General features: G+C 41.4%; 1 protein-coding gene across 3 annotated transcripts in view; it reads right to left on the reverse strand.

Moving 5' to 3' along the window:
• Positions 1-15,673, reverse strand: part of LOC109854372 (insulin-like growth factor 2 mRNA-binding protein 2) — an 85,007-nt gene extending 69,334 nt beyond the window's left edge. For all 3 annotated transcript variants that reach the window (XM_020427404.1, XM_020427403.1, XM_020427402.1), the window contains exon 1: positions 14,631-15,673. In XM_020427404.1, the coding sequence (XP_020282993.1) occupies positions 14,631-14,805 (175 nt within the window). In that variant the 5' untranslated portion in view covers positions 14,806-15,673. The remainder of the gene's footprint in view (positions 1-14,630) is intronic.
• Positions 15,674-22,441: the final 6,768 nt, after the last annotated feature.

Genomic DNA, 22,441 nt, shown 5'->3' on the forward strand with positions numbered 1-22,441 from the left:
AAAGACGTCTCTCTTTCTCTCTCGGTATTCTGAGAGTTTCCAGTTGCACTCGTGTGTCTGTTCTACAGAAACTTTGAGAGAAGTCGATGGACACATTACGCAACTGTTTTGAGTGCTCGCCAAACTGTTTCGGAACAAACGAACCATGAGAGAAACGACCGAGTAATATAATTGGCAAGAAAAAAACAGCGACAGCGAGAAGGGGTGGTGTAATTAGCTCATAAATAGGTCTTTTTTTTTTTTTTTTGTTTAAACGCGGAGTACACGTTGTGCATTCTGTATGAGAATTGTTCGGAAACAACAAAGTTGCATGACCGGTCGCGTGATTCCAGGTAATATATCTTACTCGAGGTCGCGTTGTTATCGTGACAAATATCGGTGGAACCTCCCGCAATGAGAATCTCGTCAGCGAGAGAGTTGGCCGAAACAACAAACGCCAGAAAAGCAACTGTTGCAATAGCGTGTCTTGAGCAACGTCTGAATCACGTGTCCATCGCTTCGAGTGTAGATACGTACATGTGATGGTCAGTTCACAGCGTTATCTGCTGCGAATACTTCGCGCAATCAAGTTACACTCACGCGAACGATAAGTGTAACGGAAAATATATAATAATAAAAACAACTAGACAGAAGACGTTGCCTGTCTGTCGCTCGCACGTGTAACGGCATTCTAATGTCTTTAAAGAGACGTTGCAATGTTTTTTTTTTTTTACTAAAAACGTGCACATTTCAAATTGCGAATTTTTTAACGGTTCTATTTTCTATAACGGTAAAGAGACTGTCACTTCTGACGATCGAAATGTTCTGTGAGAACACGCGCGCGCGCGAGAGAGAGATAGAGAGAGAGAGAGAGAGACAGAGTATCGGCAATACTTCGGTAAATAAAAAGCGGACCAGTTAGTCAATCCGCACACGGTGATTTCGGCGCGGCAAAAGAGCGTAAGGCAACAGAAATCGTTTAGGATCCCGGGTTGGCCTTGTGGCACGGCCTCCTCTTTCTCGTTCCTTCGTCGTCCCAATACCTTCCTCCTTCCTCTCTATCTCCCGCGTCTTCTCGTTCTCGCTCTCTTCTCTCCCGCTTCCTTCCTCTCATCCATAGGCTCTGTCCCTCCGGCCCTCAGCGTGAGAGCGGCTACACAAAGAGAGCACGAGAAGCACAATGGATTACTTAGACGGGTAGGTTAGTTTGCCCGAATGAAGCGAGCGGGCCCACGCACGTTAAGATAGGTCCTGACTGGACGAGAATCCGCGCGGGAAAAAGCGCGCCAAATCGCGCGCGGCGAGAAACCGCGCCTCTCTCGGCTTCTTCCTCGTCGTTCGACAGGACTAATTATCGCGGCCGAAATAATCCTCGCGGTCAGAAAACGACCTTAACGACGATAACGAACAAATCGCCAATGGTCACGAGCTAAATGTCGCGAACAAACGCCATTGGCCGAACGTTTTTATTAAAGAATTAATTACAATCGACTATATTTGTACACCCTTGTAGAAATTCATTACCGTGGCCAAAATAATACTCATTAATGTGTACTCGCAGGACTTGCGCTCTCTCTGTTATTGCGTGTTCGGTTTCATATAAAATTACAATTCTGTTATTTTGGTCTAATGAGTTCTCCTCAACCTTCACTGTTCTCCAAAAGGGGACATTTGTTCCGTCGGTTTTAAAACACAAAAATTATCCGAATAAACATACATATGCGGGTCTCTACATTCGTCCCTCCCCTACATCTAATGCGGGATATGAATACGCGTCTCTCTCTCACTCTCTTTTTCTCTCTTTTTCGGCTAAGCCAACTACTGTGCTTTGATAAACTAATTACCTCTTCCGCGTGACTGTTGGGCTTAATATGTATGGGGTCGCACATTAATTTTTCCGCTCTCTTGCCTCTCTCGAAAATGTACACAAATGTATAATAAACTACATTTGCACATATTGTATGATTTATATATTCTAATTCGTTTTTGTAGTAAATAAATTAACAATATAATCCAGTAAATTATTTAGTTGTTAAAACCGCGTTACAAAAAAAAAAAAAAAATAAAATAAAGGTTTAATGTTAAATTCAAGAAGGGGTTGCGAGAACGAATCCCCGACGCAGAGCAAATTTAGGATATTCTAAACGTGCAAGCCTGACAAGTCGTCCTTGGTTCTATCGATCAAAAACGAGCTGCATCCGGTTCGCGCTAAGCAGAAAGCATTATCGAATAATAGTTTCGATATTTTGCTAGGGAACGCGATGTGTTTCGCGTTCGAAACACATCGTGTGCCGAACGTCATTAAATAAAAGGAAATATCATCTGTTTCTTATATTTTATCTAATTTTGCATTATTCTAAACTAATAGTGTTGTAATTGTATGATTAAAAGAAAATATATTGTGTTAGGCGTCTCTTTCTGAAATATTTGTTTGATCGAAAACACGTGAACAACGCGCGCACGATGCATTTTTCTAATCGAACTGCGTCGAGATGTGTCAATCATTTTTTTTAACGATTAATTTTTCGACGAAATTGAGAGTCATGTTGCATCATGTGATAAATCATGTTGCATTCACGCTGATTGCGTTGCACGAGTCATCGGTTAAAAATGATATTTCGGAACGTCGATCTTTAACGCGAACAAACACATTGTATAATGTAATTTGATCGTCTTTTTACACCAGACCGAAGAAAAATAACTTTCTTTATCGTAATTATGAAAGAAGCTTAACTGATATGAGATTGTTGTGTAAGAAAAAGATATTACATTCCCCCGCAATCTCTAACATCACATCTCTATATTTATTTATTACATTTGCTATTTTATAATATTATAAAATATTTTATCATCATATTTATAATATTTATAAAATATCTTTTTCTTTTTATCTCACTATATAAACATTGCAATGACTAAAAATAATTTCATACACATACGTATACACAACAAAAAACTAATAAAATATATTTCAAATAAAAATTTAAAGAATTTTGTTTTTCCAAAAAATGTTTACCTACTGCCGTAACATGAAACACGTTACGCAAGTTTTTTCTTTTTTTCCATTCCCTGTCAGATTCGCTCGCGGCTTTCGAGAAGTGCGTTCGTCAATGAAAGTTTGTGTGCGGAGAGGCGCAGATAAGGCGGCTATTATCTCACTGCGTACAAAGTTCAGAGTTTTGGACGGTTAACGCGCAGCCAGGCTGTGGCGTGTTTCACAACCGTGTGGCGGAGAGAATGAAAGGAAGGCGAGCACGCGCGCGCACTCTCACACACGTGTGTGTGTACGCATACACTACGACTCTCGGCAATATACAATTCGCTCTCGGCGTTCTCGTGAATCCGCATTATCGGAAACGTAGTAAGACGCCGAATTTTTGGAGCGAGTCTTATCAGAACGGTGATACTTTACGAAAAAAAACGTAGTATAGTACGAGAATGCGCGTAAACATCATCATTTCCTGCAATTCGCTCGAGATTACGAGAATGATTGATAACAAATTATTGTCAAATGGTAGTTAATGGTTTTTTAAGTTCGTCAAATTTTTTCCAAAGAAAACCTAAAGAGAAAGACAGTCGAAACGTTAATTACTGTTCGGTTTTTTATTAACAGATTAATTACTGCGTCTGAATAATTAGTCATTTTATTTTTGTATCTTTTTTCTGTCAAACTTCAAACCTTTTTGATCTTATTTTCTAAACTATTGGCGTCTCGCGTGTGAATGGAGATTCTTATAATAACTCGAGGAAGCTCGTCGCCGTTTCTCGTTTTCCCGAAAAACTCGGAGAGAGAGAGAGAGAGAGAGAGAGAGAGAGAAAGCTCGGGCACGCCGTCGCAAATTCGGCAGGCAAAAACGCATCTCTTGCCAATGGCGGGCGCAGACGAGAGGAGAGGAGAAACAACGAGATTAGAAGAGAGGAGTCCAGGGTCGCGCTGTTCGTTCGTTCGTAGATTAAATCACTCGGTCACTTTTCTTTCTGGGCAGCCGGCTGGGACAAAGGCCGGCGTTTCTCGGAAGAGACTCGGCCCGAGACTTGAGAATTAAAATAATATCCGCTCGTTCGGAGATTAATGGCGGTGTGCCGATGTAATTTTTCTCGACGTGCAGACTCTCTCCCTCACTCCTCTATCGGAGCGTCGTGTTACCGCCGTGCGTATATATCGATGGTTTGTTAGTTCGAGTATACGTGATACTTCTTTCGTTAGAGCGAATCGATTGGTTTCTTTAAGTTCACATCTCGCGACGATCTCGAACCAATTATCGCGTATATTTAGTCTTCGAAAATATATTTACGTACGATTTATGGTTGACAATTGTTTTAAATAATTAGTAAGAGTAAAATATTCCATTGGAATTGAATGTTTTTTTTTCTGAGATTTTCAGAAAACTGCATGTAAGCAAAAGACATACGTTTTGTTCGACTCCCTTTTTGTTACCGCTCAATGCCAGATCTTTCCGCAAATTGTATTTTTGTGCGTCTCATTTGTTATCGTCAAGATCGTCGAATGATGGATTGAATTACCGGGATCTACGTTTGATTCGGCGTGAACAAAAAAAAAAAAATATACTCTTTGTCGCTTTTCGGCGCAATCTCATCGTGATGCAATTCCCTTTCCCTTTCCTTATTTATCTCCTTTTTAGATTTCAGAACGAAAATTGCGCGTGTACAAAGATACATATTGTTGAAAAGTTCGATATTGCGTCTAATATACACGGAATTCTTGTAAAAGACACATCTAATTAACGCGATTACTTGGTTTAGGACAGAGATCTATTTCGTGTTTTTATATTACACACACACACACAGAGAAGTTTCGGAAACTGTAATTCACTTACGAAACGAGTCGGTCGGTGCCGAAAAATAAATCTTACTTCTCTCGTTTCTCTCATTTTTCCGTGAAATCACAAAATACGCATGAAAAGAGCGTAGCTTTTACAAGCGAGCAGCACAGCAAGGTTTCACCTCGCAAGAATCTTTTTTTGTTTGCATTGTAAATGGCCCTATCTGTCACGGCTTTTCTCTTGCTCCGATTTATTGAAACGTAATTTCTGTACTCCATTGTTGCATTATAATTCTTTTTTATGTAACTGACTAGTAATACACTTCTCTTGTATTTTCCACTGGATAATTAAGAAGATATTTTTTAATTTATATTTCAATTGTCTGTAATTAATATAATGGGAGTTCTTCAAATATAAGTAATGGCAATAAAGATAATTCATACATTAAAAAAATAAATAGTTAAATAAATATATATAGTTACTTAAAGTTATAATTCATAAGTTTGTTAATTTTTTTAAAAATTTACAAGAAAGAAACGAATTGTTTTTATATACGTGATGCAAACTAAGCATCCGATATAGATTTTCAAATTTTTAATTTAATTCAAATTTTGATTTACTGTTAAAAAAAAATATTTCGCACGCACACCCAGCGCTTGGCTCTTGCTAGTCCCGACTATTTTTCTCGTATAGTTGATAATTAATAATACACTTGAATTTATACTTGGCACAGTGTATCTTCTTTTCTCAAGAGCCATGTCTTAATCAAGCCTTCGATTTCTTTATACGTAGTAGCGTTGTGTCCTCGGAATGTGAATGACATTCAAAAATGAAGGTCGGAAAATTTTCGATCTATTCGACGGGCGCGTCTGCGCGAACTGCGAAATGTGAAATCATCGTGAGCTCAGCGCGACGAAGGCAGGTGCGAACGAGCCTTTGCTCGTATTTTTTTCCCGTCCGTTCTTCCCCTTCGCCGAGGCTATCGTCTCCTCTTCGTCGCTTATCCTCCGATGGATATACGTCGTTGACCGGTTCATTGACACCTGTCGAAAGAGACCCGGGTTTCTCTCCGCGTGTACCTGACAATTACGCGCACGTGGGCCAGACAACGTGCGTGCTCTGTTTCTTTTTTTTTTCTCTCTCTCTCTCTCTCAATTCTTTGCTCTTAACCTACGTAACTGTTATTATTTATCGCAAACCTTCAACTTCTTTGACACTCACTCAGTGACGCGCGCTTTCATCGTCAGTTAATTTCTGTCATCAATGTGTCCAATGTTGAAATCAATTGCTTACGTTTCTCAAGATCTTTCGATCTTTCTTTGTCGACACGTTACAGATTGAAACAATAGGAGTTTTTATACTGAACAATTTTAATTAAACTCTTGAAACTCTAGAGAAAAACAATGTCTAATGAGATGTATAGAAAGGAAAAGGCTTATATATTTCTCTGACATAAAATCTAAAAATTTACATGTTTGTTGTTCGCTCAGAGTTCATTGAGACCAATCGGAATGCTAATTGGCAGATTTCATCGGCGATTATGGTAGTTAGAAAGTAACGGGACTTTGAATAGCGCGGCCATTCGAGTAATATTGAAATCTCGATTATCTCTCAATACAGGAATGTGGAACTTTGCAAAAAATGTTCAGACAAAATCTATTCGACATACGAATCCCGCGGTTTTTCTATACGTATTAAAAAATTGTTAGATAAAAATTATTTTTCGTTTTCTCAAATGTTTAGTACATTCATGATACTGCTGGAATAATTAAAATTACGTACGAAAGTAATTAGAAATTATTTATAAATTACTAAATAATTTAATAATGATAAAAAATTACTTTTGAAATAATTAAAAATTTACATACAATTAGCAGTAATCAAAAACTAATTATAAATCACCTAAGAATAGTTAAATGACATTGTTAGTTCATGTAATTTATATAATATATTGTAATTCAATAATCAGAATTGTGTTATAAAAATTATCGTGTAACGTAGCTGTATCGTGATATTTTAAAAAAGCGGTCACGAAGAAGCAGATCGAGAAGACTGCTGACAAATACAGCTCGTGCTTCATTCGCGTATTTTCTCGTTTAATCAAAACTTTAAAAATTGGACGTTTATGCTTTCGCAACGCCAAATGATGACCCGAGTAAGAATGACGAACGCAGGAAACGACTTCGATTGCGACGAGCGAGAGAGGCGCTTCCTTTCCGCCGAAAACTTGGGCAGTGACGTCGCGCACTGTTTGTCGAGAAGTCAATGGCCGTATATCTAAAACAAACACGTGTCTCTCTTTTTTTCTCTCTCGGAGCCGCGAGCAGAGGTCACAAAGACAAAGACAACGAGATTTTGAGAAAACCTACGATAGTTGGAATAAAGTGAGAAAAGAGAGAAAGAGAGAGAGAGAGAGAGAGAGAGAGAGAGAGAGAGAGAGATTTTATTTTTGGGAAACACAAATTCTTGAGGAAATATCATACGGAAAAAAAACACACACGAGAGGGAAAAAGATAAATAAAATTGGCTAACAACAGCGGAAAGTAATTATTGTGTAAATATACGTTTTGTTACGCGAGCGGATACGTGAGGGACCGAGAAAAAAGAGACGGAATTGTTACTCGCGAGATCACGGTCTTATTATTTACGCTTTTTTATGTAATTTCAAATAAAACCTCTGAAGATCGTAAACAAGTTCTTAAAATAAATGCGATAAGACGCTTTCGGGACAAAATACGCAAGTGACGAGCGAGAAAACGAATATCTAAGAGAACATGAAGTTTTAGAAACAAACACACAATTCTTCTTTATCTGTCGAAGACAGAATTTTTTTTTCTAAACAAAGTTGTGCAATTAACGCGCCGATAGCAATGAAATAATAGCGACATATTAGTTCGTCATTTTAATTTGGTTCGGATATCACGAAGTGAGGTCGTTTTAACGGAATGATAAAAAAAAAAAAAAAAAAAGAACGAGGAGAGAGGAAATGAGAGAGAACCGACCGTGTTGCAGTCTCTTTTCGTGGTGCTAAAGATAGCACTTCCTTCCTCTTTGCTGGCGTTTCCCCTGTACTAAAAACTCTTATTTGTGAGTCGGTATCGAATCTCCAATATATTTCTTTAATTTGAAATCCCGCTCGGAATGGAACCGATTGAATCGGACGCGACGCCGATGCTCCCACGATAAAAAAAAAATTAATAGAGCAGTTTTTATTCGCTTCGATGTTTTTCGAACGAAGAGACGTTTTGTAACAACCTCGGTAGAGGTCTTCTGGCTGCTCTATTCAGAGCTCGAAAGTGCAGCTGGCTGATACCAGTTAATACTAGCCGATATCAAGCTCGCCCGGACGCGGTTCAGGCGACACACCACATTGCCTTGCCGCAAAACCTTGAAGAAACGCGCGCGCGCGCGCGCGCGGTTGCACCTTGCTCGCATCAATTTCGCGAGAGAGAAAGATAAACGACACACGTGGGGCAAAGTCGTTTCGCGCGCGTTGCAACTCGACGCAAAGTGTATAAGATTTCACGTAAGCATCCGAGAGCGCGTCTTGAGAATCCAAGCTGCCTAGGATCTCACAGAAGAAGAAGAAGAAGAAGAAGAGGCGAGTTCCAAAGGTTTGCGTTACTCGAATCGCGTTTGGGAGGATGCAAGATATACCACCACTTGGGAGAGATCGAGGTTTTGATTAAAGTCTCGTCTCTGAAATGAGCGCGCGCGCGCGAAAGGATAATAATCAATTTCAAGCTGTCATGTGCTTTTTAAAAATTAAAACGTCCCGAGAGCCTTAAAAGGCGAGGGTTTAAACTTCCCACAAGTTATAATAAATGATATGCATCAATCAGGTGCAGCAAGGTTCAAACGGTTAATAATAATAATAATGATGATCTCGCACTGGAAAACCCTCATTTACAATAATTGACTTCTCTTTCTCTTTCTCTCTCGACTCGTGTCGCGCGCGACACTGCTCTTAAAACCGCTTGAATCGCGTCCGAAGGCTGCAAGGGCCCGTGCAAAGAGAAGAGAAGGCGAATCGTAAGGCCCATCAGTGTCGGTTACCGGTGCACTGTTAACAGGTAACTTTTTTCGGGGGCAGGTGGTCCCCCGAGCAGGCACGCGACAAATCAAGCCCGAGCCCGGGGCCGCGGGCAACGATTACAAAAAAGGAAGAGATTGCGCGGACATGTTTATTCGGTCGCATAAACTCCGGTGTGTATACGCGGCGAACGGGGTGTATATATATACACGCCCCGGGAAAAAGGTGGCGAGAAATAATACAGAGTCATTGCACTTTTTTCTTTGCTTCCACCACGTAAAGAGGAAGGAGGGAAGATGTGTTTAAGCAGTTCGAAGCGAGGTGCGTCGAATTACGATATGCACGATGAGACGTGCATTACGTTACGTTGGTTTTTGTTTTGCGCCCGACGTCGAGATTACAAGCGGGATTACAACAAATTGATGTATTCATCTTAATCAGAATTTCGAAAACGTGACTCATGCGAAAGTGCAAATGACTTTTCGGTATTGCAATTGCTTGTGTGAGTGATTTCTTATTTATCAAACATGTAAACATTTTTTCAAACATAATAAAAATCTATTTGTTAAATATTCGAGTGAAATTTTTAAATCGTTACAAACAAATTTTCTATCGAATAACAATTTTTCACGTTTACGAAAAGAAGAACGAGAGCTAAAATTGTATTACAGATAATACAAGTCAAAATGGCCGAGAGATATAGCGACGCTATCTTCGAGCCAACGTTTCGAGAAGAGAAAAAGGAAAATGTAAAATATCTCGAACAAATGGAACGTCTCTATTACGGACGTTTGAACAAAAAAAAAAAAAAAAAAAGAAGTGTCTTGAGTACACGGGCACTGTTGGATACACGAAGTAATATATTCGTGCATCTGCTCGTTCTAGCTCGCGAGACGAGCGTCGCTATAAGGCTGTGAACCTTCACGCTTGGCGTTTCAACGCAACGACTATATTTGCTACATATATTTCGAAGATTTTTTATTTTACTTTTTGTTTTTGCTCTTTGAGTCCCTAATAAATAAAAACAAAAACAAAAAAAAAAACCACGTCGTAGCGGGGGTTGAGATGCGATAAATAACGGCTGATTCGATACAAGGCGGAGCGTTACGAGGAAAAGAAGAAAACGATCGGAGAGACGGGCCGGAATAGAAGAATGTGGCAGCTTCCTGTAGGCGTCTCGGCAGGGTCCGACTTTTAGTCCCCGGCTTCGTGTCTTCGAGGGATCGTGCCGGGCGAAGTAGCGTGCACGAACGCCGGCTGTGAAAGAGGAAGACGCATGCTGTGCACGCACGTGCATGCGTGGCACGTTACGGCGTTCGTCTGCGGTCGAACGTGGAATTTGGGGAAAAATGCGATCCGCGAGAAAATGCCCGAGAGAATGTCTTCTTCGAAAAATTATCGAAAAAACTTCGCTTGGGAAAATTCTCAGGGCACGTTGGAGAGCGCGAAAACACATTCCAGTGAATTTATCAAACAAAACGATCGTATTTCCAACATTCTCTTAATTAAAAAAAAAAAATAATTAAGAATCGCAAAAAGCAACAATTACGTATTAATCATCTGTCTAGTAGATAAAAACAAAAGTAATTCAAGATATTTAAAATAAACTAATGGCTATCGAGCCACTAATGTACATCCGGAATTACACGTTCGCTAAGTCCGAAATATATACTTTGTTCGCAATATACCGCTCGGCAACTGCTCCGAAATGATGCGAACGAACGAACACACAGCTCGCTGCTAGACAGAGCGGCGTGCAAGCCGCCCAAAGCCCGATTAGACCGCGGCTTTGGTAGAAGTTCTTCTAAAACCTAACTCAACAACCCACCAAACTAGTTCTGGCCTCGGCTCGTCGTCGGTAACGTTCTTCGCGCGGCATTGTATCCGAGAATCGGCCCTTACGCTGCAGAAGCAACGACCGTATTGCTAACGAAATATAGAGGGAGAGAGAGAGAGAGAGAAAGAGAGAGAAAGCGTTCGCCATGAATCGCGCTCCGAGGAGAGTCTCGTCCCGGCCTCTCCTTCCTGTAGCACAACACTTCTAAGCAGCCCTTGTGCGCTCGATATATCGGCTAAGTGTGTGTGTATGTAAGTGTGTGTGTGCGCGCGCGCGCGCCAGCGTATTACGCGAAAAAAGCCGCCAAAGCAACAAATGTTTGTTTTGATAAATAATAGTATTCAAATTCTGCGAAATGTACGAAGCGCAACAAACTACAAATTTGTCGGTCAATATAAAAAAAATAAATAATTCAAAATCGATTAATTAATTAAAAATTCCGATGTTGCGTCAAACTGACAGAAATATCTTAGAGTCAACAACAAGTAATTGTTTGAGTGACTCATTGAATTTCTTATAAAAAGTTTTTTATTTTCAAGAAAAAACCACTTATCATTTTTGTCCACTAAAACTTTTTTATCAAAAATTAACAAATATTTCAGACAACGTATTTACTTAAGATATAGCTCAAAGATACGACAAACTATTTCACATGATAGGGAATTATCTCGGAGACGTTTTTTATCTTAAAATGTTTTCGAGCGTTTCTGAACTTGGGTTTTTGAAACTGGTAAGAATTATTTTCAATCGTCGTTTTTCTCCTTCGTGTGTCTCAGAAAAGTTTTAAAAAAGAAACGTGGCCTTACGCGCGTGCATTATGCCGTAATGAAGCGGCCGTTGAGAACTACAGAATCGTCAATGGAATTTTTATACACATATATGATCTGGATACCAGAAGCGCTCGCGCGCGCATGCGTGTGTATGTGTGTGTGCGTACGTCCGCGGAACGTGACGAGTGTGACTAACCGATTTTTCGGCGGACGAGGCGGAGAAGAGCGACTGAGAAGATGAGATCGGCGGCTATTCGCGATGTAAATTTTAACCTCACGGAGGAGACGGTGGAAGAGCGGGGGTGACGAGAGGGGGGCTCCATACGTCACGCGCTTCGCGCCTCGCGCGCGCAGCCATTCGCGACCTTGACCACATTTCTTCTCTCTTCGGATGGACCGACTACTACTATTTGTGCGGGCGGAGCTCGCACAGGCGAGAGTGCCGGTTCAAATTCTCACGATCGATGGGATAAGTCGGAAACGTTAGGTCAGGACCGTGATAACGGGTTTCGCGCGATAAAAGGGTCGACGCGAAACACGAAGACGCGATAATCTTCTCTCAGATTATTTTTAGAAAAAAAAAAACCATCTGATTTCTTTGGCAAATACGATATTTCGATACGTGACGCGCTTTTAGATACTTATGCAATAAAAAAAAAAAAAAAGAAACAAAATTCGATCGCTGATAAAAAAAATCTCTCTCTCAAGTGCGCACCTAGCTTTCATTTTGGCGGGAAGAGCCGGCCTTGTAATCGGAGCGATCGACAACAGTGTGGCTGGGCGACGCGCGCGATTATCAGCGACTTATCGCTCCGTCGAGCACACAAGCACGACCTTGTTGCGCCGTAACTGGCGCCATTTTGCCGATGCGTCTATCCTTACCACGTGGATGAGGTTTTTCACGCGAGTCGAGCGGACGAGACAGAGAGAGAAAAAGAGATTGTTCTGTGTATTTCGGAAAACAAAGTTAAAGATACGTTAAGTTGTAACCACGGACGTGTGAAATGCCTTGAGCGAGCATTTCAGCTCCGATAAATAAATCAAAGAAATATATAACGAACGCTGTATATGAAAAAAAATAAACTGATTCATTGAGATTGTTTTACGTAACTCGACATTACGACCTGATGTATTCTGACACTTCGTGCCGATATTTTTACAATTTCACAAAATATCACCAATAAATTACACAAGTGCCCCCCGGTGTAACTGTTCCACAATGACCGGACACGTTTGAAAACTAACAATTACAAATATAAAAAATCATTTACAACATTGAAAATCGTTACGATTAATATTTATATTTTCTTATTTCTTTGTCCGTTCATTGCGGGACAATTGCCTCATTGCGCGTTTCCAAATCGAGAAACGCAATTCGCAAAAATTGTTAATGCGTCAATTGTTCCTTGAGATCTTTTTAAATATCAATTCCTACGTTTACGTATCACTTTGTTGTAATTATTTCCAACAAACGTCTGATCATTCGGGACATTTTTTCTTGGATTAGAGACAAAGTACCGAGACTTATTCGTGCGACACCGAGCTTGTTCGCGCGCTATGCTAGGTTAGAACAGACCGAGGCCGGGATTAGAAAGAAATGAGTACCACGTGCAGACATTCGACGTGGGCGAAAAGACCGCCTTTTCTCGGCGGAAGAGAGAGAGAGAGTCACACGCGGGGTTCAGCGGTTCTCAAATACAAGAGAGATCCTCTCGTCGAATCGAAACGCGCGCAATCTTCTTACCGAGGACAAACCCGTAGGAAGTGCGGCCGTTCGTTTCTCGAGATATAACACACGTCAGATTTGCGCGCGCGCGCGATATCCTAATTCCGGACGCTCGTAAATTCGCGCGCGGAGAGTCTCTCTCGCACGCCGCCGGCTCGTAATTCGCGCCCCGGTTTCTTGTCTTCTCTCGCGAGTAATGATTGAGTTAATACCGAAGAGACGTTCGAACGTCTCTCAAGGGACATCGCGGAATAAGCACTAGTTATCTATTTATCGACCGACGAAGTACGGCCCGACGAGCGCGATGAGTCATCCCGAGCGCGATCATTAAGTATTCTTTTCGACGGTCGTAAAAAAAACCCGCACACGCGTTTGCAATATACCGAAGAGTGTGAGCGACGAGAAAAATTGTGGCTGAGGAAGCCTCGCTAATGGGAGGATCGCTTTCCTATTTTATTGCTCGTGTGAAACGCGTGGGAGGTTATCTCTGCCCCTAATGTTGTCGCAATCGTGTGTGTCCGAAACGGACGGTATTTGGACAATTTGTTTTTTTTTTTCTATCACTTGGCAATCTACTGACGCGCGACGATTTTTATTTATTATTGCGCAAAATGGATTCTCCGTCCGAAAATAATCGGTATTTTACAACTCGACAATTATCACGCACAGAATTTTCGCTAATTAACGTCGCACGATGGATACTGGCAGTTTCATTTGTCACATCGATCGAGCTGCTACACGCGTGAATACGTCTGGATGTCCAGCTTCACGCGGAATGTCAGACAGAAACAAGTAGCGCTCGACTATCGATGTAACGGTGACGCGTTAAACAGTTTCCCCCCGTTTCGATCCTTCGAAAGACGCACATTTCGACGATTTCACATAATAAAAAAATAAAAAAACAAAAAAAATAGCCTATTCGGCAAAGCAAAGCAGAAAAGCAATTTTCTTTACTCTTCTTTCGTTCGATACGTGTGCGAAAATAAATGTAAGCATCGGATGATAAATAATATGCGAGTGAAATGCGGACAGCTTGTTTGTGTGTGTGTGTGTGACAGAGCAGAGAATTTTTTTTTTATCTTTTTGTTCGATATCTTTCCAAAGATATTTCTGTCGATAAGATTCGATAAAAATCTTTTATCTCTGCATGTCACACAACTTGCACAGGACTGCTGCCATAAACATTAATCGACCTAACCGGTTAATTAATGTTTGCGACAAGGAGAAGCGAGCCAAAAGCTTGGGAAAAGGTAGCGGCAAACGTGGCAAAGCGATAAAAGCGTTTATTAATGTACAAATGGCTGGCAAAGCGGTTGTGGCGCGAAGCAGACAAACGGTCCATCCTCATCTTCGTTTCTTCTCTTGGTTGTCATCGTGGTCGTGGTCGTCGTCCTCGCGCGATGAAAAAAGCAACGTGATGAAAGCATGATTGAAAGCATGAAAAGCAACTTAGATTATTAGCGTGATTAATCCTATCATCGTGCGACAAAAAAAAACTCACCGTTGAGTTTGTCGATCGCCCGATCGGCCGTGGACTGATCGGCGCAGTCGACGAAGGCGTAACCGCCGCGCTTAACCAGGATCGTGGTGCACGCCAGGCTGTGCTCCTGGAAGAGTTGCCTGAGAGCGCTCTCGTTGCAATCTGACGGCAGATTGCCCACGTAGAGCTTCGACATCGTGGCTGGCTGCTGTTGCTCGCTTCTCGACGCTATGATGCCGGCTTCCACCGAGTTTGTAGCTCGGTCACGTGTATCAAGGCTTGATGACGACGACTACGTGGGTGCGCGTGCGCGCGGACTCGCGTACCCGGCGACTTGTCCGAGTACTGAGCTCGTCGTAGACTCGTGGTCTACGACGTGGAGATGATGAAAACTTGACAAACGCGAGCACGACACGAACGGAATCACGACAAGAGTGTGTGTGTGTGTATGTCGCGCGATGGGATAAAAAAAAAATAATAATAATAATAAAAGAAAAATAAACGACGAAGACGGTGAGCGGGAAAGAGAACGACGACCGGTACCGCCGGTGGTAACGTGGAGGTTGCGCGGGTAAATTGATTGACTGCGGGGAAAACCTGAAGGCGTCCGCTGATCTCGACACGGGCGGGCACGATTTGGTTATCCTTGCTTGAACGATATTATACGCGGACGTTACAAACGATGAGATGTCCCGGTGACACGAGGTGGTCGATCACGGATCGCGTGTGAATCACGGTTGCACACGCGAGAGAGGCGAAGGCACGACAAGACGAGAGAGGCACGAGAGGTCCTTGAACGACTTCTGCGACGAGATCGGTTCTCGATCGGGCTTGGCACCTTCTTTTGTTTTCCGCTGCTGGCTTCCTCACGCCTCGACTGGCCAACTGCGAGCCCGCTCGATCCGCGGATAGGCGACGACTGTGTGTGCGGTCTCCGCTCGCTGTCTCTCTCACTCTTTCTCGCTGTCTGTCTCTCTGGACGACTCGAACGCGGCGCTGTTGCGCGAATCTGACGCGCTTCCGGTGGCTGTTCGTCACAGTGCGGCTCGATCGCAGAAACCGACGACGATGGAAACCGGCCGGCGGCTTGTCCTCGCAGAAATGGCCCTGCCCGATCGCTCCGAAGTTCTAAGGGACGACGCGCGCGTTCGCCAGGATCTGTCTCTCTCCCCCTCGTCGACTCGCGGTGTGTCCGAGGAATTCCCTCTCTCTTTCTATTTGCGACGACGACGAGACGACGCACCTTTCCTCCAGGATCTCCTCTCTTTGGCTAGACCACAACGCGACGTCTAAGAGGCTCTCTCGTTCGGCATGTTGCGGCCCCTCTTTCTCTCTTTCTCTCTCACCCCTTTACCTCTGAAGGGAAGGGGGAGTTAAGACGCGATGCAAACTCGTTCTCTCCTCTTCTTTTCTTACTCTGCCACCGCTAGCCCTCTCTCTCTCCTCCATTCGCGAATTCGTGGCTCTCCTCTCGCTCGCGCGTGCACTCCCGTGGCTTATTTTTTTCTTTCGTCCGTCTCTCTCGCGCGCGAACGCAAATGCGGCACGTCGAGCGGGAAACCAACTCGAAATACGCCGGCGGTGACGCGCCGATTGGCCGCTCGCGGACCACGTGGGTGACCCCACCGACTCCCGCCTCTGCTCGCCATTGGCCAGCTTTTCGCACGCCGGTTTTCGCAGCCGCGAGACTATGCGCGCGTCTTGCATGCGTGCGCGCTATGCGTGCATGCGAGAGCAGCGCGTGTGCATGCGTGCTCGCTCGCTCGTTTCCTCGTATGACTTTTCTCTCTCTTTCTCTCCCGACTCGCGCCGACCCTGTCATACACATCGCTGAAATCGTGCGTTTGTGTGCGAATGTGTGTGCGAGTCCTCACTCGCGCCTCCGCGCTGAAGTCTGCAGAATCTACCGGGTGTTTTCGGAGGACCGCGGACGATGAACCGCGCGATTTATTTTTTTTTCGTATCGATTATAGACGAAAAGTTGAAAATTCTACTAATTGACGGCATCAGAAAGACATTTTGAATGTCTTTAGAAGCAACATAAAATTGTGTAAAATTTTATGCCGTCAGTGTTCATTACATTCTAATCAGAACAAGAATATTTTTAGAATTATAAAATTGTTCGCTTGCCAGTCATTTGTACATTTATGTGCCTTTTTATCAACGTGCGTTAACTATGTCTTGAACAAAAATTGTGCAAGTTACAAATACAACAATTAGACATTTTCCTACGAACATGCTTATGTCTTTCTCTTTCTCTCTCTCTCTCTCTTTTTAATAATATATTACATAAATTAATTTGTATTCAGAACTATAATATCGTAGAAAGATTTATAAAAAAAACTATAAAAGTAGTTATATTGTTTACACGAAAAGTTTTCGTTCAAATACATTTTTCAGGACATTCACAACATAATCGACAACAGTGGTTGTGTAATACGCGCGGAGATGTTCTTCAACGTGCGTAAGAAAGTTGCACGGAGGAAGGAAACTCGGTAGATAATAATATTCAGAACCGTGCGAGCTACAATGTAGGACGAATTACAATATGAAACGCCGTATGTCGGTGTTCCATTAAAATTAGGCTGCCGAGGAGAGCATGCTAATTATTCCGCGGGCTCCACAAAAGTTCCTTCGCCCTGGTTCTCTCGCCCGACGATCCCGCCGTCCTTGCGCACCACACAGCTCTCTCTCTTTCTTTCTCTCTTTCTCCTTTTCTCTTTCTCTCTCTCTCTCTCTCTCTTTCTCTCTTTCCTTTTTTGCGCGCGCAGGGATAGACAAATCCCACTCTTAGAGCAGTGTGCGCCTCTCACAAAAGGGGTGGAGTGAGACAGCTGGCCGTGTGCCCAGGGTCAGGGTGCTGTGCTCGAAGCCATGGAAGAGGGCGAAAAAAAAGGAAGAAACCGCGCCCACACATACACACACATACACACACACATACGCGACAACGTTGTTTCTATTCACCTGCCCGTGCTCGAGCGCCGAGCGAAGATGTCGTTAATAAATTACGATTAATTAGCAGGGAGCGAGAAGGAACGCAAAGCCGCGGACTGCGTTTAATTACCGCGACGTCAACGACACCATTCACCATTGTGTACATATATACGCGTAGTTATTTGCGCGCGTCGTAATTTTTCGCGTCCACGCGATTTTTTTGACTGTCCTCGACAAGATTACGGCGAGCAATTGTGAAAGTATTTTGCGCGCGCTTTGTTTGTATTTTTGTACAAAATATACGCTCTAAGAAACTTTTTCACTTCAGATCCGAAGCAATCAAGAATTTTGCTTCAAGCTATTTTCAATCAATTGCAACTTGCTTGAAATTTTAACAAAGAATTTCAATAAATTGAAATTTACTTATCGGCTTAAATAAAATTCTTTTTTTCATTAAATTGTTCGTAGAATTTACAGTTCAAAAGAGTTTTTATTTTAAAAAAAGATCAGATCATTAGAGCTCAATTATTCCATACTTTTCAGTTTTCCACCAAATAATTTGACGATATTTTCTATGAAAATTCGAAGAATATCACGAAAAGTGTTGCGTATCATTTGTTGTATATTCAAAATTTTGTAAAACATACATACACATATACACACAATATTGTGTCTTGTATCACCATATTGTGTCTTGTAACATTTTTTCAAAAACGTTTGACTTTTCTTTGTCAAATAACATCAAGAGTTTTGATCTTTGTTGCTTATTTCCTCGATCTCAATGTCGCCTGATAAAAACTTAAATTTTACGTGGGGTCTATGTATAACGAATTTATTTGATTCCTTACGCATCGATTTTCGCAGGCTGCAATCTCTCCGTCTCTCTTGTCCGCCATGCCGATCAAGGGACGAGGGAAAATCTAACGGAAAATGAATTGGCTGCGCGCGGTCTCGTGGGTCCGCGTAGCTGTGCTATGGTAAATGTTTCTAGCCTGCCAAAGAGTACAATCTCTCTCTCTCTCTCTCTCCCTTCCACAATGAACCGGCTGCTCTCGGCAAAATGCACCCAGAACCTATTTCCCTCGAGACCCGGATAAGGGGGAAAATCGGAAAATGGCGATCCTTAATAACTAACTCGTAAAATTTCTCTTTCTGTCTCGACGGCAGTCCCGCGATCTATTTCTCTATACGTTTATTACTCAGCCGGGCGCCGTTATGTGCGTTTATTAAATTATATCTTTTCTTTGAAATACACATACGCAATTTGCACCCGTCAAAGTCTCGCATTTATTATATGCGAAATATAATACACGAGTAATTTATTTCAAACGCGCTCCAGTTCACCAATCAGTAAGATATTTTAAACGAAAAGACTCATACTTGATACTAGAACCCGTTAAAATAACGAATTTCTCAGATGTTTTATTTCAAATTACAGAAATGTTCTGAGCAGTTTTGTTTTAAGAAAAAATACGTAAAATATCGCATATCTTTGCAGCTGAAAGCTATTTTTGTCAATGTATTATTTTGAAAAAATTAAAAATGATAACAAATAAGATGTTCAACTTTTGTTCTAATGTCAAACATAATTTCTGCATAATAATCACGATACTTGTAATTTTTAGTTATATTTAGTTACAAGGTTACTAATATCTTTATATTGAAGGTGTAACTTCTATTCTTGTGTTAAGATGCAAAAATGTCAGTAGAATTTAATTTTATTGTAATTATATTAGATTTTTAATTAATGAAAGAAGCGCTAAACACGTACCAGAAAAAGAACTAAAGTAAATAATTGTGATCTTCAAAATGCACGGATTTTTCATATTTTCCACATATTTCCGAGTGGCTGTGTACTTCAAAATTAAAAATAAATGTAAGTAAACAAAGTAAATTACCAGCACGCTAAGGCGATCGGTAAGTTAGGATTTAGGAGATTCCTGACTTGCCAGCGAAGCAGCTGCTGCTTCTATAGCAGCTTCCAAAGAACGCAATTTTGTCTCGCATCTGTCGCTAGAAGCTTTTTTAGCGTGCAAAGTTTGCGTCTGCATTGTCGCACTTAATAGCGCTCATCGTTCCGGGCTGTGATGAAAAAAGAAATCAGCCCCATTAAATGCGTCTACTCCGCATTTAGATCGTATTTAGATCGCAAGACGTAAACAAGTTTTTTTTCCAAACAGTTCTTTCACGAACAAAATTGGATTTTTTCCCGATTCATTGCATGTGTTTTTCTTACTTTTTTTTTCATTAATTCGTGTCTAACTACTGTAAATTACTCCTCATTTATCGATTTAAAAAGCAAGTCTGTTGTTTCGTCGAATTGTGAAAAATTCTCACTTTTTCCCGGTCTAAAATGCACGTTCATGAGGTCGTTGCCGCGAACGTTGACAATTTTTCCAACAAAACACGCCGTCGACGGTGAACCCTAATTATATCTCCGCTATAAATTTAATGGCGTGCCGGGGTAAAAACCGCAGATATATTAAGGGGACAATTTTTACGTCGCCTAGGAACGTCGGTCTCACCGCAAAGTAGCCGAATCGCGAGAGTTTCCATGATTTTCGAGCACGGCGTGACCAAGCACACCCTCGCAGGCTCAACGACGCGTCTCGGGGACAATTTGGAACAGCCTGTACTAACAGACTAATGAACAGTTGGCTTCTATTGGTAGTGAGCGTTTAGGTCTCTCGGTATGTTATAGTAGCGCAGCTGGCATTGCTTAAACTGTTCTTTCTTTTTCTCTCTCACATATTTTCTTTCTCTTTCCCTCCTTCGCTCCCTTTTTTGGAACGATTATCATGCCCCTGCCTATTTCTCTAGGCGCGGATCTAGCCCTAGAAAAATATGTCCTCGACGATTTTCCCTTGTCCCACATGCACGAGTTGTCATTTCACGATAGTCGCCGCGCAGCTTGGCGCATTCTGGTTGCATTTCCTTTCACAGAAATGTAAACAATTTTATCAGAGTTCGCGAGATTCTTTTGCGCGCAAATTTTTGTGAAGCTACGGCGTGTGTAACGTGTTTTTAGAGTAAAATTTTAAGTGATGAAGAAGCAAACGCGCACGGAGTGTATACGTATCGTACAATCTGCAAGAAACTTATTAGATATCAGAGTAAAAAGTAAAATTTTTTTAATTGGAAAAACATATCTTATTTTAATTGTCTGAATAAATAAATCTATTGCAAGAAGATTATAAAAACAGTCATTCTAGAAAATATTTGATTAAATTTGGTTTTGTCGACAGTTTGCAACAAGATCACAAAATCGTACGAAATGTTTTTGGACAAAATTCTGATTGTGCGTAAAAAATATCTTACGTTTGAAAATTAATAATATCTGTCTAAAATTATTTTAGCTGTTGTAATAAATTAATAATAATTAGTTCATATAAACAGCTAATACAGGCTTATGTAAGCCTGTAATGAAAAAATATTATACTCGAATATGATAAGAAACGAGCTAATAAGAACAATCTTTTCAAATTACGAAATTTTCTCCGCACGCGACTCTCTCTTTGAGTCTCTTTCTTATTACGCGTGTGCTTAATTTCCCCGAGAGAAAAGAGACGAGTTGTTTGTCAATGCTATAACCTGATATATTTCACGTATACTAAACTAATAGATACACGGCGGCCCGAAGGATCTTACATATACTTTACTATCGCGCTCTACGAGGCAGCTGCGGCCGTTACGAATGCCGTGGTAACGAGCGTATCCAAAGGATCGGGGAATCCATTATGCCGCCGTGAAATCGGAAGAAAAAAGTTGGCGGTGCACAAAAGGAGCGGATCTCACGGATGGATCCCGCGATGACAATATTCAGAGAGGCTGCCGGGAGTTCCCTTTTTGAAGGACCTACTCCTGTCTCTTTCTCTCTCTCTCTCTTACCCGCTCTTGCTCTTTTATCCCTCCTTGCCTCACTTCTCCTTCCTTTTCTTTTTTTCTTTTTTTTTTTTTTTTTTACTTCGCCCTTTTCTACGAGCGAAGGTACCGCCACCTTGTCTTTGACTACCGTGAAGGCACTCGTACGAGGAAGAATCCGCGAACACGTTGCTTTTCAGGATTTTATTAGAGTTTTATTAGACGATGTTCGTGCTCTCTGCACGAAGTGAAGTGTTTTTTTCCTCAACTCTTCAATGAATTCCAACGTACTATTCCAACGTACAATGATTTTGTAATATTTATAAAATATGGGATTCCGCAATATTTATATTTTTAATATATTTATTTTTTATTTGATTAATATGGAAATTGAAATGTAAACAGAAGATATTTCTCGCTAATGAATAAATATAAAATTAATTGATACTTGGACATATAAAGTTTTTAATTAGTTTTTAGTCTAAGTCTTTAACAGTTTCTAGTAATAGAATGAAGATGTAATTAATTAGTGTAATAATATATGTAATTAATTAATTATATCTTTTTATCGTAACGAGATACTTATCATGTGAGAGGAATTTGTAAAATAATATTGTTACAAACAATAAAGTTTAGTTCCTAAACAGCTCCTACATTTAAGTTCCTAATGTCTTTTTTGTGGATTGTTTGAAAAGACCAACTTTGCTAGCAAAAAACTCGCAACCCTTTTCCTAAATTTTTATTACCGTACGAAAAGGACGCGCAAAAAGAAAGGGATGTTTCACTTCAAGGAAATGGCACTTCTCTGTCTCTCGACGGTTGACTTTTTTTGCGTTCAAACTTATGTCGCTAATGCCATTTAATTCGCGCTTTTATTGCATTCATTTGAATGCTCTTCGTTCGGGCCTTCAACCGTTGCATCCCGTAGCCGTTGCGCTTCTAAACCACCTTTCGCTCTCAGAATATCCTATACCAGATGGAGAATGGACTAGACTTTTGTAATCTATTCTGTGGTCGCGCCGCGTTAAAACGACATA

Source organism: Pseudomyrmex gracilis, unplaced genomic scaffold (assembly GCF_002006095.1).
Source record: "Pseudomyrmex gracilis isolate BER0280 unplaced genomic scaffold, ASM200609v1 scaffold_64, whole genome shotgun sequence".
Taxonomy (NCBI): domain Eukaryota; kingdom Metazoa; phylum Arthropoda; class Insecta; order Hymenoptera; family Formicidae; genus Pseudomyrmex; species Pseudomyrmex gracilis.